At 32.6% G+C, this 22,746-nt stretch overlaps 1 protein-coding gene across 16 annotated transcripts in view; it reads left to right on the top strand.

Annotated features, from left to right (window-relative positions):
* Positions 1-22,746, top strand: part of LOC149780294 (uncharacterized) — a 222,413-nt gene that overhangs the window by 104,905 nt on the left and 94,762 nt on the right. For all 16 annotated transcript variants that reach the window (XM_089937115.1, XM_089937101.1, XM_089937108.1 and 13 more), the window contains 10 exons: positions 2,538-2,696; positions 5,790-5,936; positions 6,985-7,143; positions 14,605-14,688; positions 15,735-15,797; positions 17,221-17,388; positions 18,315-18,398; positions 20,380-20,559; positions 21,366-21,449; positions 22,209-22,376. In XM_089937115.1, coding sequence (XP_089793241.1) covers positions 2,538-2,696; positions 5,790-5,936; positions 6,985-7,143; positions 14,605-14,688; positions 15,735-15,797; positions 17,221-17,388; positions 18,315-18,398; positions 20,380-20,559; positions 21,366-21,449; positions 22,209-22,376 — 1,296 coding nt within the window. The remainder of the gene's footprint in view (positions 1-2,537; positions 2,697-5,789; positions 5,937-6,984; positions 7,144-14,604; positions 14,689-15,734; positions 15,798-17,220; positions 17,389-18,314; positions 18,399-20,379; positions 20,560-21,365; positions 21,450-22,208; positions 22,377-22,746) is intronic.

Raw genomic sequence — 22,746 nt, 5'->3', positions numbered from 1 at the left:
AAGTTTTAGCTAATTACAGTGATTTGTCACTTATCATCAGCCCCAAAACTAATTAGTGGACAGGTGTTCCTCATTTAGGTTAAACATGAAAAAAATAAAATCAATACAGGAAGTTCATATATATTGTTTTTCATGATAACTACAGAGCTCTATGTATATAAGCAGCCTATTTGCCTATTTTGTGCTCCCAAAAATGATAAAGAAAATGCATAAGGATAATTATAATGAATTCAGATTACTCAAGGCATTTTAATTGTAAGTACAAAGTTTTCAGCATATTGCTTGTGTCAGACAATATTTTACTATGATAAATATTATCAGAACAAATTCCAAATATTTATGCATATATGAAATTATAGTGCTTAATTGCTGTGGTAACACTTATTCAAATGGAGCCATGTAATAAAACTCACCCTGAATGAGTCTTGGTCACTGAGCTGTCTATCCCATTCTAAAAGGCAGAATTAGCGTCTGGATGATTAAGACTCAGTCTAGTGTCATGACTTTTGTGTTTCATGATGTTCACAGAAAGAATGCAGTTATTTCCAAACCAGGGATCAAATTACATAATATATTAAGTTATCTTTATATGAATGTATTCAACAAAGTAGGTTTCACTACACTAAAAGCAAGACAAAATAAATGTACACACATGAAAGGTTTTTTATTCTACATACTTTACTTTTGCTTAAATGGAAATATGGGCATTTAACATTAAATACTTTTCTTACAAAATGGTGTGGATATTGGATGTGGTTTACAGATTGATGTCATAAAAAGTCCATCAAGGTTGGATCGCTTTTTGTGACAGTTGCCCTATACAAACTTAACTGTAGACATTTTTCAGACAGATCAAAAATAGAAAAGTGATTTCCATAAAAAAAAAATCTTTAATTTATTTTAGCAGAGTTGAATACCTTTGGAGTTAGTTTTGGCACTTAGATCATGCTTCTCAGAAGTTAAGTATTTGAACACTGCATTTTTTCTGCATGAGATCTTTAAGAGATTTTTGTTGTTATCATGACAGTATGATATTTGAATGTGCTGTCATCAACACTTCTGTTACGAATTTAAGTTTTTCATTTGATTGTGAAATCAGAATGCAGACCATGGCATTCTCAGTTTTGAAAAGCACTTTTGAAAACTTGCCTCAATCAGGTAACCATGGAATACAAATTTAAAGTCGGAGGTTTTCTTCTATCTATAATTTTGTACTATTATTTTGCATAGTGGGTAGCTGCTTTATGTTCAAGCTCCTTGATTTGGTAAATAGTTTCAGAAAATGCTGGCATGATACATGTAGAATAATATCTTCTAATGGACATTTTAACAAAAACCACATGAATGTCTGAATTTCAAATTTAAAATTAAAGTGAATCAGAAGGAAGATAAAGTTGTATTTATTGTAATTACTGTTGAACTTTATGGATTTATTTTCTTTTAATTTGGCATGAACAAAGACATGAACAGGTTAAGCACTCTAGTTTACCAAGGCTGCCAACTCTTTTGATTTAACTCTGTCTTTCTGAAATGACTGGTTTAGATGACAGACTTGTATCAGAATAACACAAATTATGAAGTATAATTGTTGCAGTCAGTTATGGATATTGGCTTGGCAGGGTTTGGTCCAGATCTAGGTTTTGTTATTACATTCAATGGTGTTGGCCAGAGAACCTGACTAATTTTACAGTAGTATATCAGATGCTTTAATGGACCCATGCTTTTCGTTTAAAACACTTGCATGTGCAAGCTTTTGCTTTTACATGACATCATTACTTTGAAATATCCAACAAATTAATATAATATAAATTAATATAAGTTGAAGGCACAAGGAATAAAGTTCAAGTAGTCAGGACACGAGTATAAAAAGGAGTATTCAGAATCTTGGCCATGTTTGGGAAAAAAACATTTATTTGACATTGTGTTATGTCTTTTTGAGTATTGCTCATGGCACCAAGATGATTGCCACCACCACGTAAAATGAAGAAAAAATTTCCAGAGATATAGAAAGAAGCTGTTGACCTCTTAGGAGTTTGGAACTGCAGTTTCTGAAACTAAACTGTAGGTCATTAAAGCTTAAGTGTACTTTATGAATTTTGTAGTTCAACATAACATTGCCTTCACTGCATGTAATCACTCAGATGTTCAGATGCATGTTTTCCATGTTGACAGTAGCAGTTCATGATATTTCATTGCTCCCTACTGAAAATTGACCTAACTTACAGAGAAAAAACATTGCTTTACTGAGAAGGTTTTATTAGAATTGCCAGGTATTTAGATTTGCCAGGTATGTGTCAAGGTAAATAAACTCAGCTTTTGAACCAGTGCAGTGGCCAAAGTCCACTATTAAGAAATTTATGTGGGCCTTCCTTGATTAAGAAAAATTAAAAATGTAATTATGATCTTGAATGCATTTTAGGATGCTATTTTGAGTATCTCCTAAAAGGCTAACTATTATTTAAGGTTGTAATATTTGTATAATAAATAGGAAATATATTTCCATTGTTATGTCTTACATAAAGTTGTATATCTTGTAGATTGAAAGACTGAAGACAGAGATTCAGGAGCGTCAGCTTACCAGCAGCCAGCATGAAACGCTTTTCAAGTCCGAAATGACTGACAAGGAGGAGGAAGTAGCACGACTGAAGGCTGAAATCAACATCCTGCATGAGAAACTCACCCAGAGCTCACAACAGGTATGTGTATGTTTGATAAGGATGTCAAAATTTTAGCAAAAGTCAACGGAGTACCTGGCAATCCTAATGATCGGTATCCGGGTACCCAGTCTAAGGGAAATTATATTAAATGTGAACCTGAATTGTTTTGTTGTAAGTTCATCCATGCCACTCTCCACCCACTCAGAGAGGTATAATAAAAACATTTACTAATATGCCTGGCAAAAAGCGCAATCTGAGCAAAAAAAGAGTAATGTATATATATTACATGCCATAATTACAGAAATTCGTATGAAAAACATTTAGTTTTGCAACTTACTTGGATCTGCAGTTAGTTAAAATTCTTGTCAAGAATTGGCTAAATCCATGTTGATAAGTATGAAAATACAGACACAAAACAAAATGATAAATTATTTATACACAACATTCACTTCAACTAGTCTTCATCATGTTTAACTTTTGCTGAAAGGTCGTAAAGTTAAGTCCACAAATTGTGAATGCAGTATTGGATCACTGTCAAATTCCTCTTTCAATTTGTAAAGCGCTATTGATTTGTACTTTTCCTGATGCAGTATGTTCTTCAGTTTAACAAAATCACTCTCCTCTAACATATTTTAGTCATATAACATCCAAGAGTCGCATCAATAAAGCCCATGTCACTTAATATTTGGCATGATATTTTTTTCAATATAGACTGATATGCTATGTAAGTGTATATCAAACCATAATGAATCTGTGACACCTGAAACCTGTCTGTTTTCTTGGAAACATGAAATTGTTCAACATACATAGCCAGATGGTCACACACGTAGAAAATATAAGATCAGATGGATAAATATCGTATGATATGGGTCTCAAACAGTCCTCATTATTCTATGTCTCTCTCACTGCTGACATCGCCAGATATAATCTTTGATCTGAACTTGGAAACATTTTGATTTTTTTTTTTACATGAACTAAATGGGTACACTATAGCTAATTTTATTACCCAGATAATTGTGAATGGGCAGGTACCTGAGTACCCAGGTACTCATTGATACCTTTAATACATGACTGATTTGAACAATTTTTCTGCAGCTGCATTTGACATGTCATGCAAATAAAAAAAAAGAACTCTAATTGTACAGTGGGTATATGAGTAGTTGAACATGATTCAAAAAATAATTATGACATTTTTTTCTCAATGTAACATGCTATCATATTGTAAAAAATACCATTATTTGCAGTAAAAATTAAAAATATACAATTAGAAACATTGGTGCCAATGTATGAAAATTCTAAGATATAACACCAGATTTACTTATTGTTGCCATTCAATATAAAAATTTCTAATGTTTTAAAAACGGAAAAATAAAATTTTTATTTTAGTGTTTTAGAACATTATGAATGGTTCTTCAATTGAAAGTAGTTGCCATGTCAGCTGATAAATTTGTGGTAATTTGTGATGGCACAGTCACACTCACATCTAAAAACCTTCTAAAGTACAAGTCATGTTGGCATATAGGCCTTGGGTACCAACTTTGTCAGCTATATGTGTCAGTTTTTAGACTTTGATGACACGTACCTTTAAAAGGCAATTATTCACCATATTTCAGTCCTCATTGATCAGTATTGCTTTTAAAATCATTATATAAAAGTTCAGAGAAATACAAAATCAGTGTTCAAATATGTCTGTACTTTTAGACAATGCCTGCTAAAAGGTATGTTCCAGTGTTAACAGGATTGAATGTTGAGCTTTAATGTTACAATCAAAGTGACGAATATTGAAAAAATGTGAAGTACCCCAGTACTTTTTTAATTAATATGCCTGACATCCATGTTCCTTGACCCATTTTAGTGGCTATTTTCCATTGTACTAGAACATTGTAATCTATAAGCTTACATCTAGAAGTTTAGTGCCTATTTTCCATTGTACAAGAACATTGTAATCTATAAGCTTACATCTGGAAGTTCAGTGGCTATTTTCCATTGTACTAGAACATTGTAATCTATAAGCTTACATCTGGAAGTTCAGTGGCTATTTTCCATTGTACAAGAACATTGTAATCTATAAGCTTACATCTGGAAGTTTAGTGCCTATTTTCCATTCTACTAGAACATTGTAATCAACAGACTTTCATGTGGATCTTTTGTGGCTATTTTCCATTGTACTAGAACATTGTAATCTATAAGCTTACATCCAGAAGTTTAGTGGCTATTTTCCATTGTAGAAGAACATTGTAATCTCTAAGCTTACATCTGGAAGTTTAGTGGTTATTTTCCATTCTACTAAAACATTGTAATCAACAGACTTTGATCTGGATGTTTTGTGGCTATTTTCCATTGTACAAGAACATTGTAATTTATAAGCTTACATCTGGAATTTTAGTGGCTATTTTCCATTCTACTAGAACATTGTAATCAACAGACTTTCATCTGGATGTTTTGTGGCTATTTTCCATTGTACTAGAACATTGTAATCTATAAGCTTACATCTGGAATTTTAGTGGCTATTTTCCATTCTACTAGAATATTGTAATCAACAGACTTTCATCTGGATGTTTTGTGGCTATTTTCCATTCTACTAGAACATTGTAATCAATAGACTTTCATCTGGATGTTTTGTGGCTATTTTCCATTCTACTAGAACATTGTAATCAATAGACTTTCATCTGGATGTTTTGTGATAACAACTAAGATTCAGATTACTCAACAATTAAAACTACTTAAGTATTACATTTTAAAATGATAAATAATTTTTTTAAGACCAGTAAAGGTGCCTTTATGAATGTGTTGAGGTACTCTTTAATAATGACTGCCATCTTCTAATTCTTGTGTTTTGGAACACTCCTTGAAGTATACACCTAAAAAGTATCCCTGGTCATAATCTGACTTTTTACTATTTTCACAACATTTTCATGTGTAAAGAAAGATCTGTTTTTAGTTATGTTATACATAGAATTTTAAACTTGTTAATTAGAATTTTATTAAATTTTGTTAAATAGAAAATTGTGCCACTTACTTCAAGTAGCTCTTAGCTTTAAATATTCCACTTGTTTCATAAATTTCATATAGACTTCAGAACGCTTGTTTAAGATTCTCAACGAAATGCATGAATCTTGTGTTCTGCTTCAGGTGATTTCACGTGAGGAACAGATTCAGCGACTGCAGCTGAACATCCATGACCTTCAGGACGAGATCAGCAAAAAGGAAGGAGCTCTTCAGAAGATGGAGGTAGATTTGATCCATGCAGAGGAGGATCGACACAAAACAGGAGACAGTGTAAGTAATCATAAATGGCACCTCTACTGTATAATGTTTTTCATGAAATTTTTTAGATTTTAAGTATTATCTTAAAAGGGTGACACGCTGTCACATTTATTATATATTAGATTTGCTCAGAGATTGATCTCTAGCAGAAAATAAATGTAAAGTGAATGAAAAACAGAAATGATTTGCTATCTATTCTCATTCACATTTTAAGTATTACATATGTCATGTCCAACTGTACACAACATAGGCCCTAATCTGCTATCATATATATAATGTGCTGGCAGATCAAGTTTATATTGTTTTTTCTACTAAATGCTCCCAACAAATTGCATAAACTCAGATCTGCAAGTGCATTATGCAGTGACAGATCTGGGTCTATGCAGTTTTCAGTTGGACACAATTTACAAGTGAGTCTATATGTTATCTTACATTGATACAGGAGAAATGTAACAGGTTTTAATGAATTAATATACACAAACCTGCATATAAAGGACAATGAAGGGCCAGTTTTGTCTTTCATAGGCAATGCCCATTATATGGTTCAGCCATCCATGAACACTGTATTAAAAGACTGTCCTAAAAACTCTCCATTATTGATAAATGTTCAGTTTATGGAAGTTATAATTTCAGGCAGGTTTTACTTTATGTGCTTTTCCATTACCTGTGACAGTTCTACTGACACAATTCTATCATAGCCAAATTAGTGTGTATCAGGTAAAAAACTCTTTGCTATTTAATGTTCTCTTGAAGCTTGATTTGACTTGGTATAAGAATCACTTTGACATTAGTGGGTGTCAATGCATCCACCTACACTATAGATCATGGGCAGTGTTAAAGTCTTTTAGATTAATCATAATGTTTATGGTTATGTTTTTCCTTTTGAGCTGCTCAAAAAGAGAGACTTGTCAGTATACAGATTGTCGTTGAAATGAATCAACCTCGACTCATGGATTATCGATAAAGAATTTATCTTAGGTCAATATTTCTCAACAAAGAAAAAAGAAAATTGAAAATGTGTGGATGTTTGTTGGCTTATATTACCATTATCCATTTCCAGTTGTCACGACGGGAAATAACCCTGCAGCAGCTAGAACATGAGCTTGCACAGATAAAACAGCAATACAGGGAGGCTGTGGAGGAAAATGGTCGACTTGAGGCCAGGATTCAGGCCTTTGCGATTAATGCACAGAGTGAGCAGGATGTACTTAACACGGAGGTACAGATCAAAACAAAATGTCTTGTTTGCTTTTGTAGATAGACATGAATCACTTTTCCAGCATCTTTGTTAATATCATCGTCAGTATTATTTAGATATCCCACAGTCGAGTACCATACATATTGGTGCTTGTTGCAGGTGAAATATGGTGTTTGCTTGAACTATTGGTTAATTGCTGTCTCATTTTAATTAGACATGACATAGTTTTCACATTTACAGTGATGATGCTTTGATCATCATAGATTTTGTATTGTGGTTTTTGAAAGTCATGTGCAAGAAGGATGTTAAGTACCATATAATCATTAAATTGAGTTCTATGCAACCATTGTGATTGAAAATTATAAATGTTGCAACATTTATACAAGTATTTTTACCTAGGCTGCATCATTTATAAGTTTAAATGGCTTATATTTAGTTTACTACCTGTAAATTTTATAAAATCAGTAACTGTGTAAATGAACATTTATGTGGTACATTTGAAATTTGCTGATATGTTCTTGAAAACTCCTTGATAAGTCCTTGAACAAAAACTCTCTCTAGCAGTACAAACCATGGTAATATCAAGGTTAAAATTCAGTTCCATGCATATTAATTAAGTGATCATGCATTGTATTGGCAGAGCTGGTCAACATTCTGATTTTGATCAAACTTTAATATTTGTATTATAACATCAAGGTGCTTGATGAGTTTTCTTATAAGCAAATCTTATATATTTATGAGGAAATCTAATCTTGTATTTGATTGTTTGGGCATGTTTGCATGCTTGAGACAGAATTTTATTTGGATATAGATCCAGCTGGGTAAGAGAGTTTATATCATCACTTTAGACGGGCTTTATGATACCATATTTTTGTGTGTTAATGCACACTTATGTATAATGTGAATCACACTTTCAACCTGGCAAGAGATGGAATACTTACATCTGCCATATAGTACACATTTGATATTCTACATTCCAAAATCTTGATGATTTTGCTCCATTGTCAAGAAACAACATTCCACCATTTAGGATTGTGCATTAATTGTCATTTGATTGGTTTGCAATAAAACAGTATTTGATTGTATCACTGTTCTTTTCTGTCTGTGCTTAATACTTGCATTTGGCTATGATAGTTAGGTTGTCTCTCTCAGTGTTGGAGTTTCTTATGCAGTCCATTTGATATTTTGCCTGACTATATTTATTCAGATTAAATATCACACACAAATGGCACCTCTGAACTAGGAACTGGTGCAGATATTTTTGTTGTTGGACCATTTCAAACTTCTTTCTGTCTGTTTGAGTAATGTGGTGGTTCTCTGTTTATCTGATTATAATATAATCTAAGTAATACCTGTAGGCCATTTATTCATATAATTCAAGAATAGAAAATAGTTTGTTTTAATTAGGCCATTTATTGATATAATTCAAGAATAGAATATAGCTTGATGTGATTGGGCCATTTATTCATATAATTCAAGAATAGAACCTAGCTTGATGTGATTTGGCCATTTATTCATATAATTCAAGAATAGAATATAGCTTGATATGATTGGGCCATTTATCATATAATTCAAGAATAGAATCAGGCTTGATGTAATTAGGCCATTTATTGATATAATTCAAGAATAGAATCTAGCTTGAATGTGAGTGGGCCATTTATTCATATTATTCAAGAATAGAATCAAGCTTGATGTAATTAGGCCATTTATTGATATAATTCAAGAACAGAACCTAGCTTGATGTGATTGGGCCATTTATTCATATATTTCAAGAATAGAATCTAGCTTGATATGATTGGGTCATTTCTTCATATAATTCAAGAATTGAATCTAGCTTGTTTTAATTAGGCCATCTATTTGTATTATTCAAGAATAGAATCTAACTTGGTGTAATTAGGTCATCAATTTGTTTTATTCAAGAATATAATCTAGCTTGTTGTAATTAGGCCATCTATTTGTATTATTCAAGAATAGAATATAGCTTGATATGATTGGGCCATTTATCATATAATTCAAGAATAGAATCAGGCTTGATGTAATTAGGCCATTTATTGATATAATTCAAGAATAAAACCTAGCTTGATGTGATTGGGCCATTTATTCATATAATTCAAGAATAGAATATAGCTTGATATGATTGGGCCATTTATCATATAATTCAAGAATAGAATCAGGCTTGATGTAATTAGGCCATTTATTGATATAATTCAAGAATAGAACCTAGCTTGATGTGATTGGGCCATTTATTCATATAATTCAAAAATAGAATCTAGCTTCATGTGATTTGGCCATTTATTCATATATTTCAAGAATAGAATCTAGCTTGATATGATTGGGTCATTTCTTCATATAATTCAAGAATTGAATCTAGCTTGATGTAATTAGGCCATCTATTTGTATTATTCAAGAATAGAACCTAGCTTGATGTGATTGGGCCATTTATTCATATAATTCAAAAATAGAATCTAGCTTCATGTGATTTGGCCATTTATTCATATATTTCAAGAATAAAACCTAGCTTGATGTGATTGGGCCATTTATTCATATAATTCAAGAATAGAATATAGCTTGATGTGATTTGGCCATTTATTCATATTATTCAAGAATAGAATCAAGCTCGATGTAATTAGGCCATTTATTGATATAATTCAAGAATAGAACCTAGCTTGATGTGATTGGGCCATTTATTCATATAATTCAAAAATAGAATCTAGCTTCATGTGATTTGGCCATTTATTGATATAATTCAAGAATAAAACCTAGCTTGATGTGATTGGGCCATTTATTCATATAATTCAAGAATAGAATATAGCTTGATGTGATTTGGCCATTTATTCATATTATTCAAGAATAGAATCAAGCTCGATGTAATTAGGCCATTTATTGATATAATTCAAGAATAGAACCTAGCTTGATGTGATTGGGCCATTTATTCATATAATTCAAAAATAGAATCTAGCTTCATGTGATTTGGCCATTTATTCATATATTTCAAGAATAGAATCTAGCTTGATATGATTGGGTCATTTCTTCATATAATTCAAGAATTGAATCTAGCTTGATGTAATTAGGCCATCTATTTGTATTATTCAAGAATAGAATCTAACTTGGTGTAATTAGGTCATCAATTTGTTTAATTCAAGAATATAATCTAGCTTGTTGTAATTAGACCATCTATTTGTATTATTCAAGAATAGAATCTAGCTTGGTGTAATTACAGCCATCTATTTGTATAATTGAAGAAAAGAATCTAGCTTGATGTAATTAGGCCATCTGTTTATATAGTTCAAAAATAGAATCTTTCCTGGTGTAATTGGGTAATTTTTTGTATAATTCAAGAATAGAATCTAGCTTGGTGTAATGGCCATCTATTTGTATTATTCAAGAATAGAATCTAGCTTGGTGTAATTAGACCATCTATTTGTATTATTCAAGAATAGAATCTAGCTTGGTGTAATTACAGCCATCTATTTGTATAATTGAAGAAAAGAATCTAGCTTGATGTAATTAGGCCATCTGTTTATATAGTTCAAAAATAGAATCTTTCCTGGTGTAATTGGGTAATTTTTTGTATAATTCAAGAATAGAATCTAGCTTGGTGTAATGGCCATCTATTTGTATTATTCAAGAATAGAATCTAGCTTGATGTAATGGCCATCTATTTGCATAATTCAAGAATAGAATCTAGCTTGGAGTAATGGCCATCTATTTGTATTATTCAAGAATAGAATCTAGCTTGGTGTAATGGCCATCTATTTGTATAATTCAAGAATAGAATCTAGCTTGGAGTAATGGCCATCTATTTGTATAATTCAAGAATAGAATCTAGCTTGGTGTAATGGCCATCTATTTGTATTATTCAAGAATAGAATCTAGCTTGATGTAATGGTCATCTATTTGTATTATTCAAGAATAGAATCTAGCTTGGTGTAATGGCCATCTATTTGTATAATTCAAGAATAGAATCTAGCTTGGTGTAATGGCCATCTATTTGTATAATTCAAGAATAGAATCTAGGTTGGTGTAATTGGGTAATTTTTTGTATAATTCAAGAATAGAATCTAGGTTGGTGTAATGGGGTAATTTTTTGTATAATTCAAGAATAGAATCTAGGTTGGTGTAATGGCCATCTATTTGTATTATTCAAGAATAGAATCTAGCTTGGTGTAATTGGGTAATTTTTTGTACAATTCAAGAATAGAATCTAGCTTGGTGTAATGGCCATCTATTTGTATAATTCAAGAATAGAATCTAGGTTGATGTAATGGCCATCTATTTGTATAATTCAAGAATAGAATCTAGCTTGGTGTAATTGGGTAATTTTTTGTATAATTAAAGAATAGAATATAGCTTGGTGTAATTGGGCCATCTATTGGTATAATTAAAGAACAGAATATAGCTTGGTGTAATTAGGCCATCTATTTGTATAATTCAAGAATAGAATATAGCTTGGTCTAATTAGGCCATCTATTTGTATAATCCAATAATAGAAAATAGCTTGGTGTAATTAGGCCATCTATTTGTATAATCCAATAATAGAAAATAGCTTGGTGTAATATTTTCTTGATATACCTGCAGTGTTGTGTATGTGATGTCTGTTGAGTCTCCATCAGTTGGTATCAAATCTGTTCATGTACTGTCACTTATATGTTGAGTACAGCTGCAAGCTGAACAGACCCAAATCTACTGTTACACAGTACACTGGCAGATCTGGGTCTGTGTAATTTGTTAGGAGTGATCAGTAGAACAAACAGGATCGATCCTGATCTGCCAGTTTATTGGGCAACAGCAGATCAGGGTCTTTGTTGTTTGCAGGTGGATTGTCTTTTAAGCGAGTATATATGGTAATTTTGCTGGTGAATTTACTTTTATTTCTGGTGTCTGTTTTCATGAATTTCATGACTGATTCAGACTACAAATTTTATATCCCAATGAAAAATGTTCTGCCAGTTAAGAAAACAGATGGTCCAAGCTCATTTCTGAATATAAATACCAATGAAATGCAATTTTTTTATTTAAAAAAAACAAAACCCGACCCCCCAGAAAATTGATAGACTGAAATTATAAATAAATTGCGTGTATGCAGTGGAAGCTATGCCATTGTTTCCATGTAAATGTGTGATAAAAACTTAGTAAGCTTGTAATACTTGTAGAAGACCAACTATCATATATATCAACACCTTCATCAAGTGTTAGCATCTTTTGTTCTCTGAGCTATGCTTTGCTAATTGGCCATCATGCCATAATGTTATAAAGGGATGTTTTTATACATGCAGATACGCTGATTTGTTTTCTCCCCAAAATTGTGCTGTCACATAATGCACTTTGTATGACTGTACTATATTCTAGTTATCTCTCTGCACTCTGTTAGGCAACTTATTTTCAGGGAGCTTGTCTTACAAATTGAAGTTTATAAAAAAATAATACTTCTAAATAAGTAAACTTGAGAAAGGCAAATTGGAATAATTTATTAAATGAAAGACTATGCACTTTGAATTGTCAAAGAAGGATGCAGGTTGAATCCTGCCATCAGATCAGCTCAGGTCAGCTACTGTGTTGCCCTTGGGCAGGGCACTTTACTCACATTGCCATGACACCTAAAAAACCTATTTCTATTGCTGTGCCACAAAGCATCTTACAGTAAATCGCAACTTTTTTGTAAGCTAAACATTTTGGGTTTTTTAAAGCATGCATAGAAACTGATTTTTTTTAAGAACACTCACTTTAAAATTCATAGTTTAGGATATACAGTATATATTGCCTTTCAGTAATTAGCAAAAATTGGATATCACAAGTGTAATAAATTTATGAACTCTGTAAAAGTTAGGAGACAAATATATTGTAATCAACACTATAGCATTCCATAACTGCAAGGCCTGTCCTTATAATTTGATTCTTGTTATGAGGAAAACATGACCATGAATCTTATTTCAGAATGTGAGAACAAAATACTTAAGTACAAGGTGGTATACTGTATGACTCCCATGAACAACATTGTAATGAGGTAGTGCTCAGTCATATAGTATATTATATTTCATACAGTCTCACTGTAAGGCAGTATGTTCTGTGGCTCCTTTGAACAATATAACAAGGAAGTACTCATGTGGTTAATTATACAACAATCTCACTATGAGGTGGTATACTCTATTGGTTTACATTGTTATGTATATTTAATTTGCATTGTTTGTTTATATTTTTTTACTTCGTGATATGGTGCGGGTTATGTAGAATTGTATTTTTGTAGCTGACCTTGTCCAAAATCAGTGACAGGTTTGTAAACACCATTGTTTACCTGTTTACTGAATGAAGGATAAATGTTAGGATTATTATCTTGGTCTGAGTCTGGGACATTGTGTTTACCATGTTTATTATAATTTTAGTAACAGACCTTCTAATTATAACTAAAATTTTATCTTGTAAACATTTGGAACCTTCTAGATTGAAATTTTCCATTAGGTAATAGTTTTATTTTTAGAAAATGCTAATTGTGGCTTTGGTCAGATAGAGGAGTATAAAATTGTGTTTATTGGTAAAAGTATTTGTTCCTGTAATAACATCTGAAACAGAAATCAGTCTTATTGTTGTGTCCAATTTTTAATTGGGTTGGAATTTATTTATTCAAATTATTTATTCACTGGATGTACAAAGTGCCCCTCGAAAATAATATTCTTGGAAATAGAGACTTGGATTTATAGTGAAATTCAAAAAGGATATATTATCATTGTGATTCAACAAAAGATCATTGGCACATCATTACTATTCAGGCCATCACAGGTACATCAACACTTCCAGCATTGGATTTGTTTTGGAATACCACTAAAGTTTGCTCAGAACTTGAATCAGTAGTATTTGTGTTAGAAATTCTGGGATTATTTGAGGTTTAATTTGCAATACCGTAAGTTATTTTCTTTTAAATTTTCACTTTGCATTTTAGGGAAATTATTTGTTGAATTTTACAAAACTTGTTGGTTTTCACTCTTTTCTGTTTAAGACCGGCCCCGAGTGGCCGAGTGGTTTTAAGTGCTCTTCGTTACGGATCACTGCCATCACACCTCTGCCTGCGTCAGTTCGAGTCTAAGATTCAGCCAATGTGGGTATGTGAGAAAGCTTGCCAGTAGCTTCTCGTGGGTCGGTGGTTCTTTCCGGGGTTTTCCCGGGTTCTTCCTCCACCATTAATACTGGCCGCCATATATAGCCTATCGTATGCTGAAAAATGGCGTTAAACCCCACAACAACAACTGTTTAAGACCATATGGTTGTAACAGCATGAACATCATTATAATGAGGGAGGACTCTATCATGTATTTTATTATATGGTAGTCTCACTGTAAGGTGGTTTGCTTTGTGGTTCCAAGGAACATTATTATAATATTGGAGTTGTTGTATCTAGTTTTCCTATTTAACAAAATTAAAAGTTTAAAAAATGGTGAAATTAATGCCAAAAGTTATTTGCCTCATGAGTGTTTTTGGTTATGTCTCTAGGTGAAGCGTAGAGAGGAAGTGATCAAGAGACTCAAGATGGACCATATCAATCTCCAGGAAGCCAACAACAAAAGGGAAGAAAAGGTACTATCTTGCTCCTTGATTATGCTTGAGTATTAATGTCCAGAATTATATTAAGATTGACCCCTGATTTTGAGAAATATAAAATGACAGTAGGCTACTCTGTGTATTAATCTTTCCATCTACCCATCTCCATTTTTGTTAAAATGATTTATGAATGTAAGCATAGACTTGTGTTTCATATTAACTAACATATTTTTTTTAAGAATCCATTTCCAGGTGGCTGTGTTCATTGAATTACCATATGCTGGGGTGAATTGTCTTTATTTCAGTGAAATATATAAAAATATCTTAACTTTGTCATGTTAGATTTCAGATGAGTTGGATGTGAATGTAAAACATGAAATGTGTATGAGATATCATACTGATTAATAAACGCTTTGGGAATGAGTTTTTTATATTGCACATGGTTCACAGCATACGTTACATGCATCACTCTTTATAGTTCTATAATATGGGTTTTTGTCTCACCTGTTTTGGTTTGTGTTAAATTGTCTACTTGACTTTGGTTTTTGCAGCATAACTTTATCTAGATTAATTCGATTTCAACCAGATTTGGTATGGTGCTTTGTATTGGTAAGACCTTGAAGGTGTCCAGTTTCCAACAGTCCACATTATCATTTAGAAGAGTTATGGCCCCTGATTTCCTGTTTATTTCTGCTGTGTATCATTACTGATGAAATTTAGGGTTCAACCAAATTTTTTCACAAACCTTTATATTGATGAGACCTTGATTTATTTGGAATTTCAGCTGTCAACATTTATTTTTCCCAAATGCCCATTAACTTACTTTAGTTTCCCAAAGGAAGTTTCTTTACTGAAGGCCCTACTGGTTAAATGGTACTGAGTCACACACTTTACAATGCACACATCTCTTACAGCTTTTGTTGTCATCGTCAAGAAAATTTCATTTTTGTCTTCAGCTTTAAGTTAGGTCATATATTAATGAATCGTTTACAGTGAAGTCATACTGACCTGCAAAACCGTTTTAAGTTACATGTTAGTTGTTTGAAATAAGAATACTGAAGTTTCTCAGTCTTATTATTCAGATAACCCAACTAGAGAGAGAGGTTGAGCAGTTAAAGATGCAACTGAGGACCACACAGTCTGAGGTAATAACATGACTCCTTTGTCTAACTTTTCTGAAGAAATTCTTTGTAGCCACTTTACTGGTGAACCTGACTGTCTTTCAAAGATCCAGATTTGCCATCACATAATAGGCAAACAGGTCAGGATCTACACTGTTCTACCCATGATTTCAAGAAATCTGTTTGTACCCCAATCTGGCAGATCTGGGATTATGACCTTTGTAAATTACACACATGTAAGTGACATGAAAGATGTGAAGGGTGGTCACTTGTGGAATGTTGAAGTATTTAACATGTTTAAAAGTGGATATTTTTACATAACAGAGAGTCCAAGCAATCCAAAATCACCTAAAATGAATACGTTAGTGTGTATTTTCTTGTGTTACTCTTTGTTTTTGAATGTCTATCCTCAAGAAGGGTTGTTACAAAGAATAGTATGGGAAGTGCACACATCAGCTAGTTTCCATAAAATAATGACCCAAAACGTATTAAAGATTCATGAAATTTACACTGGTTGAAAATAATAGAGTTCTTATTGAAAAATATAGAATGAAAAATGTATGTTGGCACCTTCATTTTTTCATTATGATACAGTTATTGACATCATGTAAGATTTCTATAAAAGCAAGGATGTATGGTCAGTATGTTTCAGGTTGTTAATCACTAAAGATGCTTTTAGTTAAAAGAGATTTCTGAGCTATGCAGAAGTGTTGATTTTACAAAAGCAGATTCCTCAAACCTGGTGAATCCAGTGTATACAGATCATAGATTTGTTAGAGCAGTTAGGCAAATTACTTCTTGGATAGAGTAAAGGTAGGAACAATTTGTGTTATACTTATTCATCTGTCACATCTTAATGTTTTGCATTTAAGTCTCTGTTTAGGTGCTGTGTGGTGGGGCATCTGTTTTCCAGGAACAAATTTCTTGCACAAAAAAAACTAATAGAAGAGAAAAATTAATATTAACTTTTACAAAAAATGCAATTTCAACACATTGACGCTCATTGGCTTTCTCCCTTTTAAGTAGGTTGGTATTGTAGATGTATATACATAAACAAAACAAGGCAAGATCATCTATCCTGCATCTATGCATGATAGTTCATTTAGTTTTTATTGCACCAATGGTTATATATTTGTATAGGATTTATTTTTTAAATGAGAAAGTAAATCTTTTCAAAAGTAATGATCATTTTAACATTATAAAAATTTAACATTTTGCAGACTTGGTTTTGTTTGGTGGAAGAATTTTTAGCTGTTGTGTAATTTTGGGATCATCAACACCGTGATGAAGTGGTTACATTTCAGTCATTGTCTGGTGGTCTTTTATCTGTATTTACATTACTTTTTTTACTGCCTTTTAAAAGATGTTTCCATGAACAGTCAGACTGGTCTTATCCCCCTAGTTGATTGGATAAGTTGAGATTTTTACTTGCAATTTGTTGCTGCAGGTGGACACGAAGAAGAGCACAATTGGGAACCTAGAGTTGAACCAGGAGGAACTGAAGAAACGAAGCGCAAACCAGCTGGACGAGATTAATCGTCTTGAGGACACCGTCCGGAGTCTTAATGTGGAACTCACCTCCTCACAGTCAAAAGTTGACAACCTCAGCCAAAATGTGAGCGCTGTGTTTTTCTTAATATTTTTTTTAACAATTCAAATTTTTATCGGGATTTAGCATGAAACTGTAATTTCAAAAATATTATCGACAGTAGAGACTTCAACATTTTTCATATTTTATGTAGTCTGGAATTGTAGGTTGTGAATATTCTTGATGCACAAGATTTGCACAAATTCATTAATGGTAAAATAATAGGGTATAGAGGTTTCTATACTTTGATCCTTGCAGGAAAGCAGACTTTTTGGAACTCTGTGTAAATACATCATTAGGGAAATATTTTTCCTATGGTAGCCTGGTCATTCATATTGCTCTTGTAATTGTCCTATATATAATTTCGTGTCATTTTCATTTACTAAAGAGAACATCACATATTATAGAAGGTGCATCACTGAATCTATTGTTCCAGCAATTTTTCAAAGAATTATCTCTTAATGCATGTTGTATGAAATTATCTCAGATACTTCTCGTATGACCTTTTATGAAAAGCAGACATGTCAAAGTTGGCCATGCCAAGTTATAAAGGATCATGCAAAGGTAGGGCAAGAGTCATGTGACCAGTTTATTCTGCATAATTTACCAATGACATTGTAACAAATACTTGTAAATCATCTTACAGCAGTATATTCAGTGCATGATGCAAAATGTCTCACCCTGAGTCTATAAACAAGGATGATCTTGTTCATTTAACTATCTCCCCTAGCTTACTAACAAGGATGATTTTTTTTTTGTTTAATTCTCTCCCATCAGCCTACAAACAAAGATGATCTTATTTAATTTATCTTCCCTCAGCTAACTAACAAGGATCATCTTGTTCATTTAATTATCTCCCCTAGTTTACTGCCAAGAATGATCTTGTTCATTTAATTATCTTCCTTCATTCTACGAACAAGGATGAGTTTGTTCTTTTAATTATCTCCCCTCAGCTTACTAACAAGGATGATCTTGTGCAACAACTGAAGCAAGATCTGGAATCGTTGCAGAGACAACAGAAGGAGACCATGAACAAGGTATAGTTGACCTGTCTTATCTTTGATTTACAGAGAACTGTTCATTGTATTTTTAGAGATTTTTGTTTTTAATGACTTTTACTTGTACTTGTTTGTTAATAAACTGAGTTCAAGGTCTATGAATTGCATAGACCTGCCAAGCCTAACAAAACCTTTTCATTAAGGCAGTTAATTTTTCCATACATTAGACCAGTTTTCAATAGGGTATAACAAAATATTATGTGCTGCTTTTGTAAAGTTAGAAAATATGCATTAAAAAAGTTCAGAAGTTTGATTCAAGACTGATTCAGTGACGGTAAACATTATGTTCAACTAAATAGTTACACGTAGACCTTCACTACCTCCAGTACACTTTCACAAACTGCTGTTCCAAACCCCCATGGAACTCAATGGCTTCTTACTATCTCTCATCATGACGTAATCCTTGGCTTTTTTGCTTCACTTTTATGTGGTGACAGATATCATTTCTCTATCACATGAAATCCAGTAAATGTAATTGGTGCCCTTTTTTCTCTCCCAAAAATTTAAATATTTTTATTCTTTCCTACTATTCAAACGTTTTAAGAGATTTATTGTCCCAATTGTCTTGAACATGTATTGCTTTTTGGATGCGATTATTAGAAAATTCTATAAGCAACATCTTGATCATGCAGACATTTTGTATGAAAAATATGTGCAGTTCAATTTCCCGACTAACAACACTGGATCTATTATGAAACCCTGATCCCACTTAAACATGGACAAGCCAGTATCTGGATTTTACTGCAACAATCACATTTCCAAATGTTTGCTTTTTTTCCATAAGTCCATATTTTAAGGGTCATTTCCATAAGACTTATGATCAGATCTTAAGGGTCAGCAGGTCTGAATTACACTGTGAAACCAGAATTAAAAATACATAGATAAAAGAAGTGCATAGTTTTCTACTCTGATTTGCCAGATTAAAAAGTTGTATATATCTGGTGAAATTTAATCCATAAAAATGACAACAATCTCAGTTTTTCTGCAATATTTTGTCTGATTAATTAAATATTTCACCATTTGCAGATTTAAAGGCATAATCCTTGTCTTCTGAATGTGTGAATTTACCATGACACATGTTAGAGCTGGTTGCCTATCATATAGTATCCAGAAAATGGTGATTCACAAAGTAGCATTCATGGGGTCGTTATTTAATGTACATCCTAATTAAGACAATGTTAACTTCAATAAAATGGATATATTTTTATACCAGATATAAGTATAATTAACTAAGAGATATGTTAGCATTTTTAAAATTTGGTGTGAGTAAATCCTAACAATTTTAAAATCATTATGCCTTCAGAATCAGAAAGCATGGGTGAACATACAAATGTGGAGAATGTTAATTTTAGTTTTGGTCAGTGTTTGGAACTTCTCAAATACTATTCTACAAGTCTTTGGCCAATGAGAAACAGAGAATGTATGAAGAGACCAACTACCTTCTAAAAATTGAAATTACTTCTTAAAAACTGTTTGAAGTCATTTTCAGAGGATGCCAGTCTGCTGTCAAATATGACTACTATTTCTAAAAGTAGATTTTTTTAAAACCTTTATTTAAAAAACTGCTTATTAGAAATCATCCAGTTTTGACCAATAACATCCTGGCATAAAGATCTTACAAGAAATAGACAAATAATGCCGAAATGCTATAAAATATGCAATAAGATACATAAAGAATAGAGAATCCTTGAATCAGTTTTTTTCGTAGCATATGTAATCAATAGTATTAGAAGAAATTTATACAGAAAGCATCCCACTGGCCAAGATTTCTTGGACGACAACTTTTACATTTTGCTATTAGGCAGGTCATACAGGTCTGTGATCTTAGTTGACTACTTGTTATTGCATTGAGGGTAACACTGTACTAAAATGGAAAATGTGGTAATGACATAACTGTTGTCAGAATACACGTCTCTTAAGCAATCATGTTATCGATTACATTGCATCATTTCCTTTACAGGTTATCATTCGGGATGACACAATACAGAAACTAAATGGTGACATTGGGAAGCTGAAGGCCAAGCATCAAGAAAAGGTCAGTGAGGTACAGAAACAAACTGAGACTATCAAGAAACTACAGGATGCCCTCGCACAGTGCCACTATGACCTCGACGAAACTAGAAAGAAGTCCGAGGAGGAGGTAAGGAACTATTAGTTACATATGTCTTATTTGAGAAAATATTGGCTTGGCATGTTTCTGGACTGGTGTAATTCCTCACAGATCACATATTTCTTTATTATAGATTGCAAAGTCATTCTGTTACAGATTGCAGAATCATTCTGTTACAGATTGAAAAGTCATTCTGTTACAGATTGCAAAGCCATTCTGTTACAGATTGCAAAAATCATTCTGTTACAGATTGCAAAGCCATTCTGTTACAGATTGCAGTCATTCTGTTACAGGTGCAAAGTCATTCTGTTACATATTGCAAAGCCATAAAAATGAATCGCATAGGTTTCCTGCAAGTTGCAGATTGATGCAAATGCTAAGATAGAATTTTCCCATGTATTGTATATGTAGGATTTTGGAATTTATATGACTTCTTCAGGTGCATAAGTCTTCCAAAGTGCTATAGGGTCAGGCTTTTGTACTTAAGAATTTCCAAAGCTTGCTTTTTTTTGGTTCTTTTTGATACTTATTGATTTTATTATTGTTTGAAACTTGTGCCTGTAAATAATATTGATTTTATTATTGTTTGAAACTTGTGCCTGTAAACAAGTCCATTTCAGAATTTGGTCATGGACAAGTACTTTTCTGTCTTTAAGATAAATGTATTAATATGAAAGTGTGTGAAAAGAAGAAACACAAATCTTCTTTCTCTACTTCTTCCATCTGTCATGTTAATTTCAGGTTACACATGCCCTTAAAATGAAATTAGCATTATTACCTCAGAACAATGCTAATTTTTTGTGCAATCATACCTTTTATTATTTATTTCTCACCAGAAACGGCATCGTGAGGATCAAATCAAGCAGCTTCAGGAGGACTTGATGGAGTCCCAGGCACAATACAGCAGGTGCTACAATGAGGTGAGTTACACATCTGATTATTAACATTTCCATATTCAATAGAGAGCTATGGCTTCTACTTAATTCCAGTATATACAATGAAAAGATCTTTGGTTTCTGCTCCACTCTTTTGAAATGGCTGTTGATAATAAAATTCAAGCTGATATTCACATTTATTAGAAATATCTTTCTTTGATCTGATTTTCAACATTTGTTAAGCAACGTAGAACTTTTTTACTGTAGAATGCAAATGTAATGATGGTAGCGTTACAAGAAACTCTTACATGAGTGCTCAAATTATATGAAATATTTAAAAAGACTTTTGTAAGTTCTGTCATTAGCAAATTTTTGGGGTGAGGAAGATGTAGGCTATTTTTTATACAAATTGAAGAAAACTTTAACAGTTTGTGTATCACATGATGAATACACAATTTTGTTTCCTTTAAAGTTTTAAAAATTATTGATTTAAGTTGGTTTAATTTTTAATGTCACTTTAAACACGTTATCGCTGGTGTCATGCCAGAGAAATGAGAGCAAGTGACTTTACCAAGGATACACCGAAATAGCTAACCCAGGCTTTTGCATTGCTGTATGTGTGATCTAATTTGGCACTATCAGATTTTAAACATTTTCCTTTAGTTTCATCACCTTGTATTCTTGATGTGAGTTAAATTTGATGATAAATATGAATTGACTAAACCAGTTTTTTGCTAACAGTGTCATTTGATAAAAGGGATTTTTCATGTGAATTAATTTGTGGTTTTTTTTTCTTCATTTCAGGTATTGAAGAATGAAGATGACATGGAGAAGCTGAGGAAGGAGAATTCACAACTGAACACAACGGTGCAACAGAGCACCGAGCAGATCTCCCAGCTACAGGAACAAATCCACCAGATCGAGCTAGACCTCACCATTTCACAGGAAAAACACAGGACTTGCCAGAAAGAGGTCAGAAAAATAAGGATATTAAACAAATATAAATTCAAAATTGATACATGGTTATATCATTCATGTGTTCCCTTTGTCTTGGACAGGTACATGTTAATTTTCCAAATTGCACCCATATTTGGTTACCCAAAATTGACAACTATCAGTCCTGAATCTCTTTTTGAATTGGATTTCAGGATCATGCCCAATTTTGAAATTGTCTTGGCTTGTCAGAAAGCAGTGTCCTTCAGCTTTGTTCTCAACATTGAAGCAACATAATTCAACTTCAAAACACGAACAACAGCTCAATAGTGGCAATCTACATACGAATTTTAAGACTTTTCCAAGCAGTGAGAGGGCTGTGTTGCTTTGTCAGATATTTTACAGTAAA

This window comes from Sinohyriopsis cumingii, chromosome 16, assembly GCF_028554795.1.
Source record: "Sinohyriopsis cumingii isolate HCF-2022 chromosome 16, ASM2855479v2, whole genome shotgun sequence".
In the NCBI taxonomy this organism is placed as follows: domain Eukaryota; kingdom Metazoa; phylum Mollusca; class Bivalvia; order Unionida; family Unionidae; genus Sinohyriopsis; species Sinohyriopsis cumingii.
Note: the sequence above shows the minus strand (reverse complement) of the source record. Positions and strands in the feature narration are given on the sequence as shown.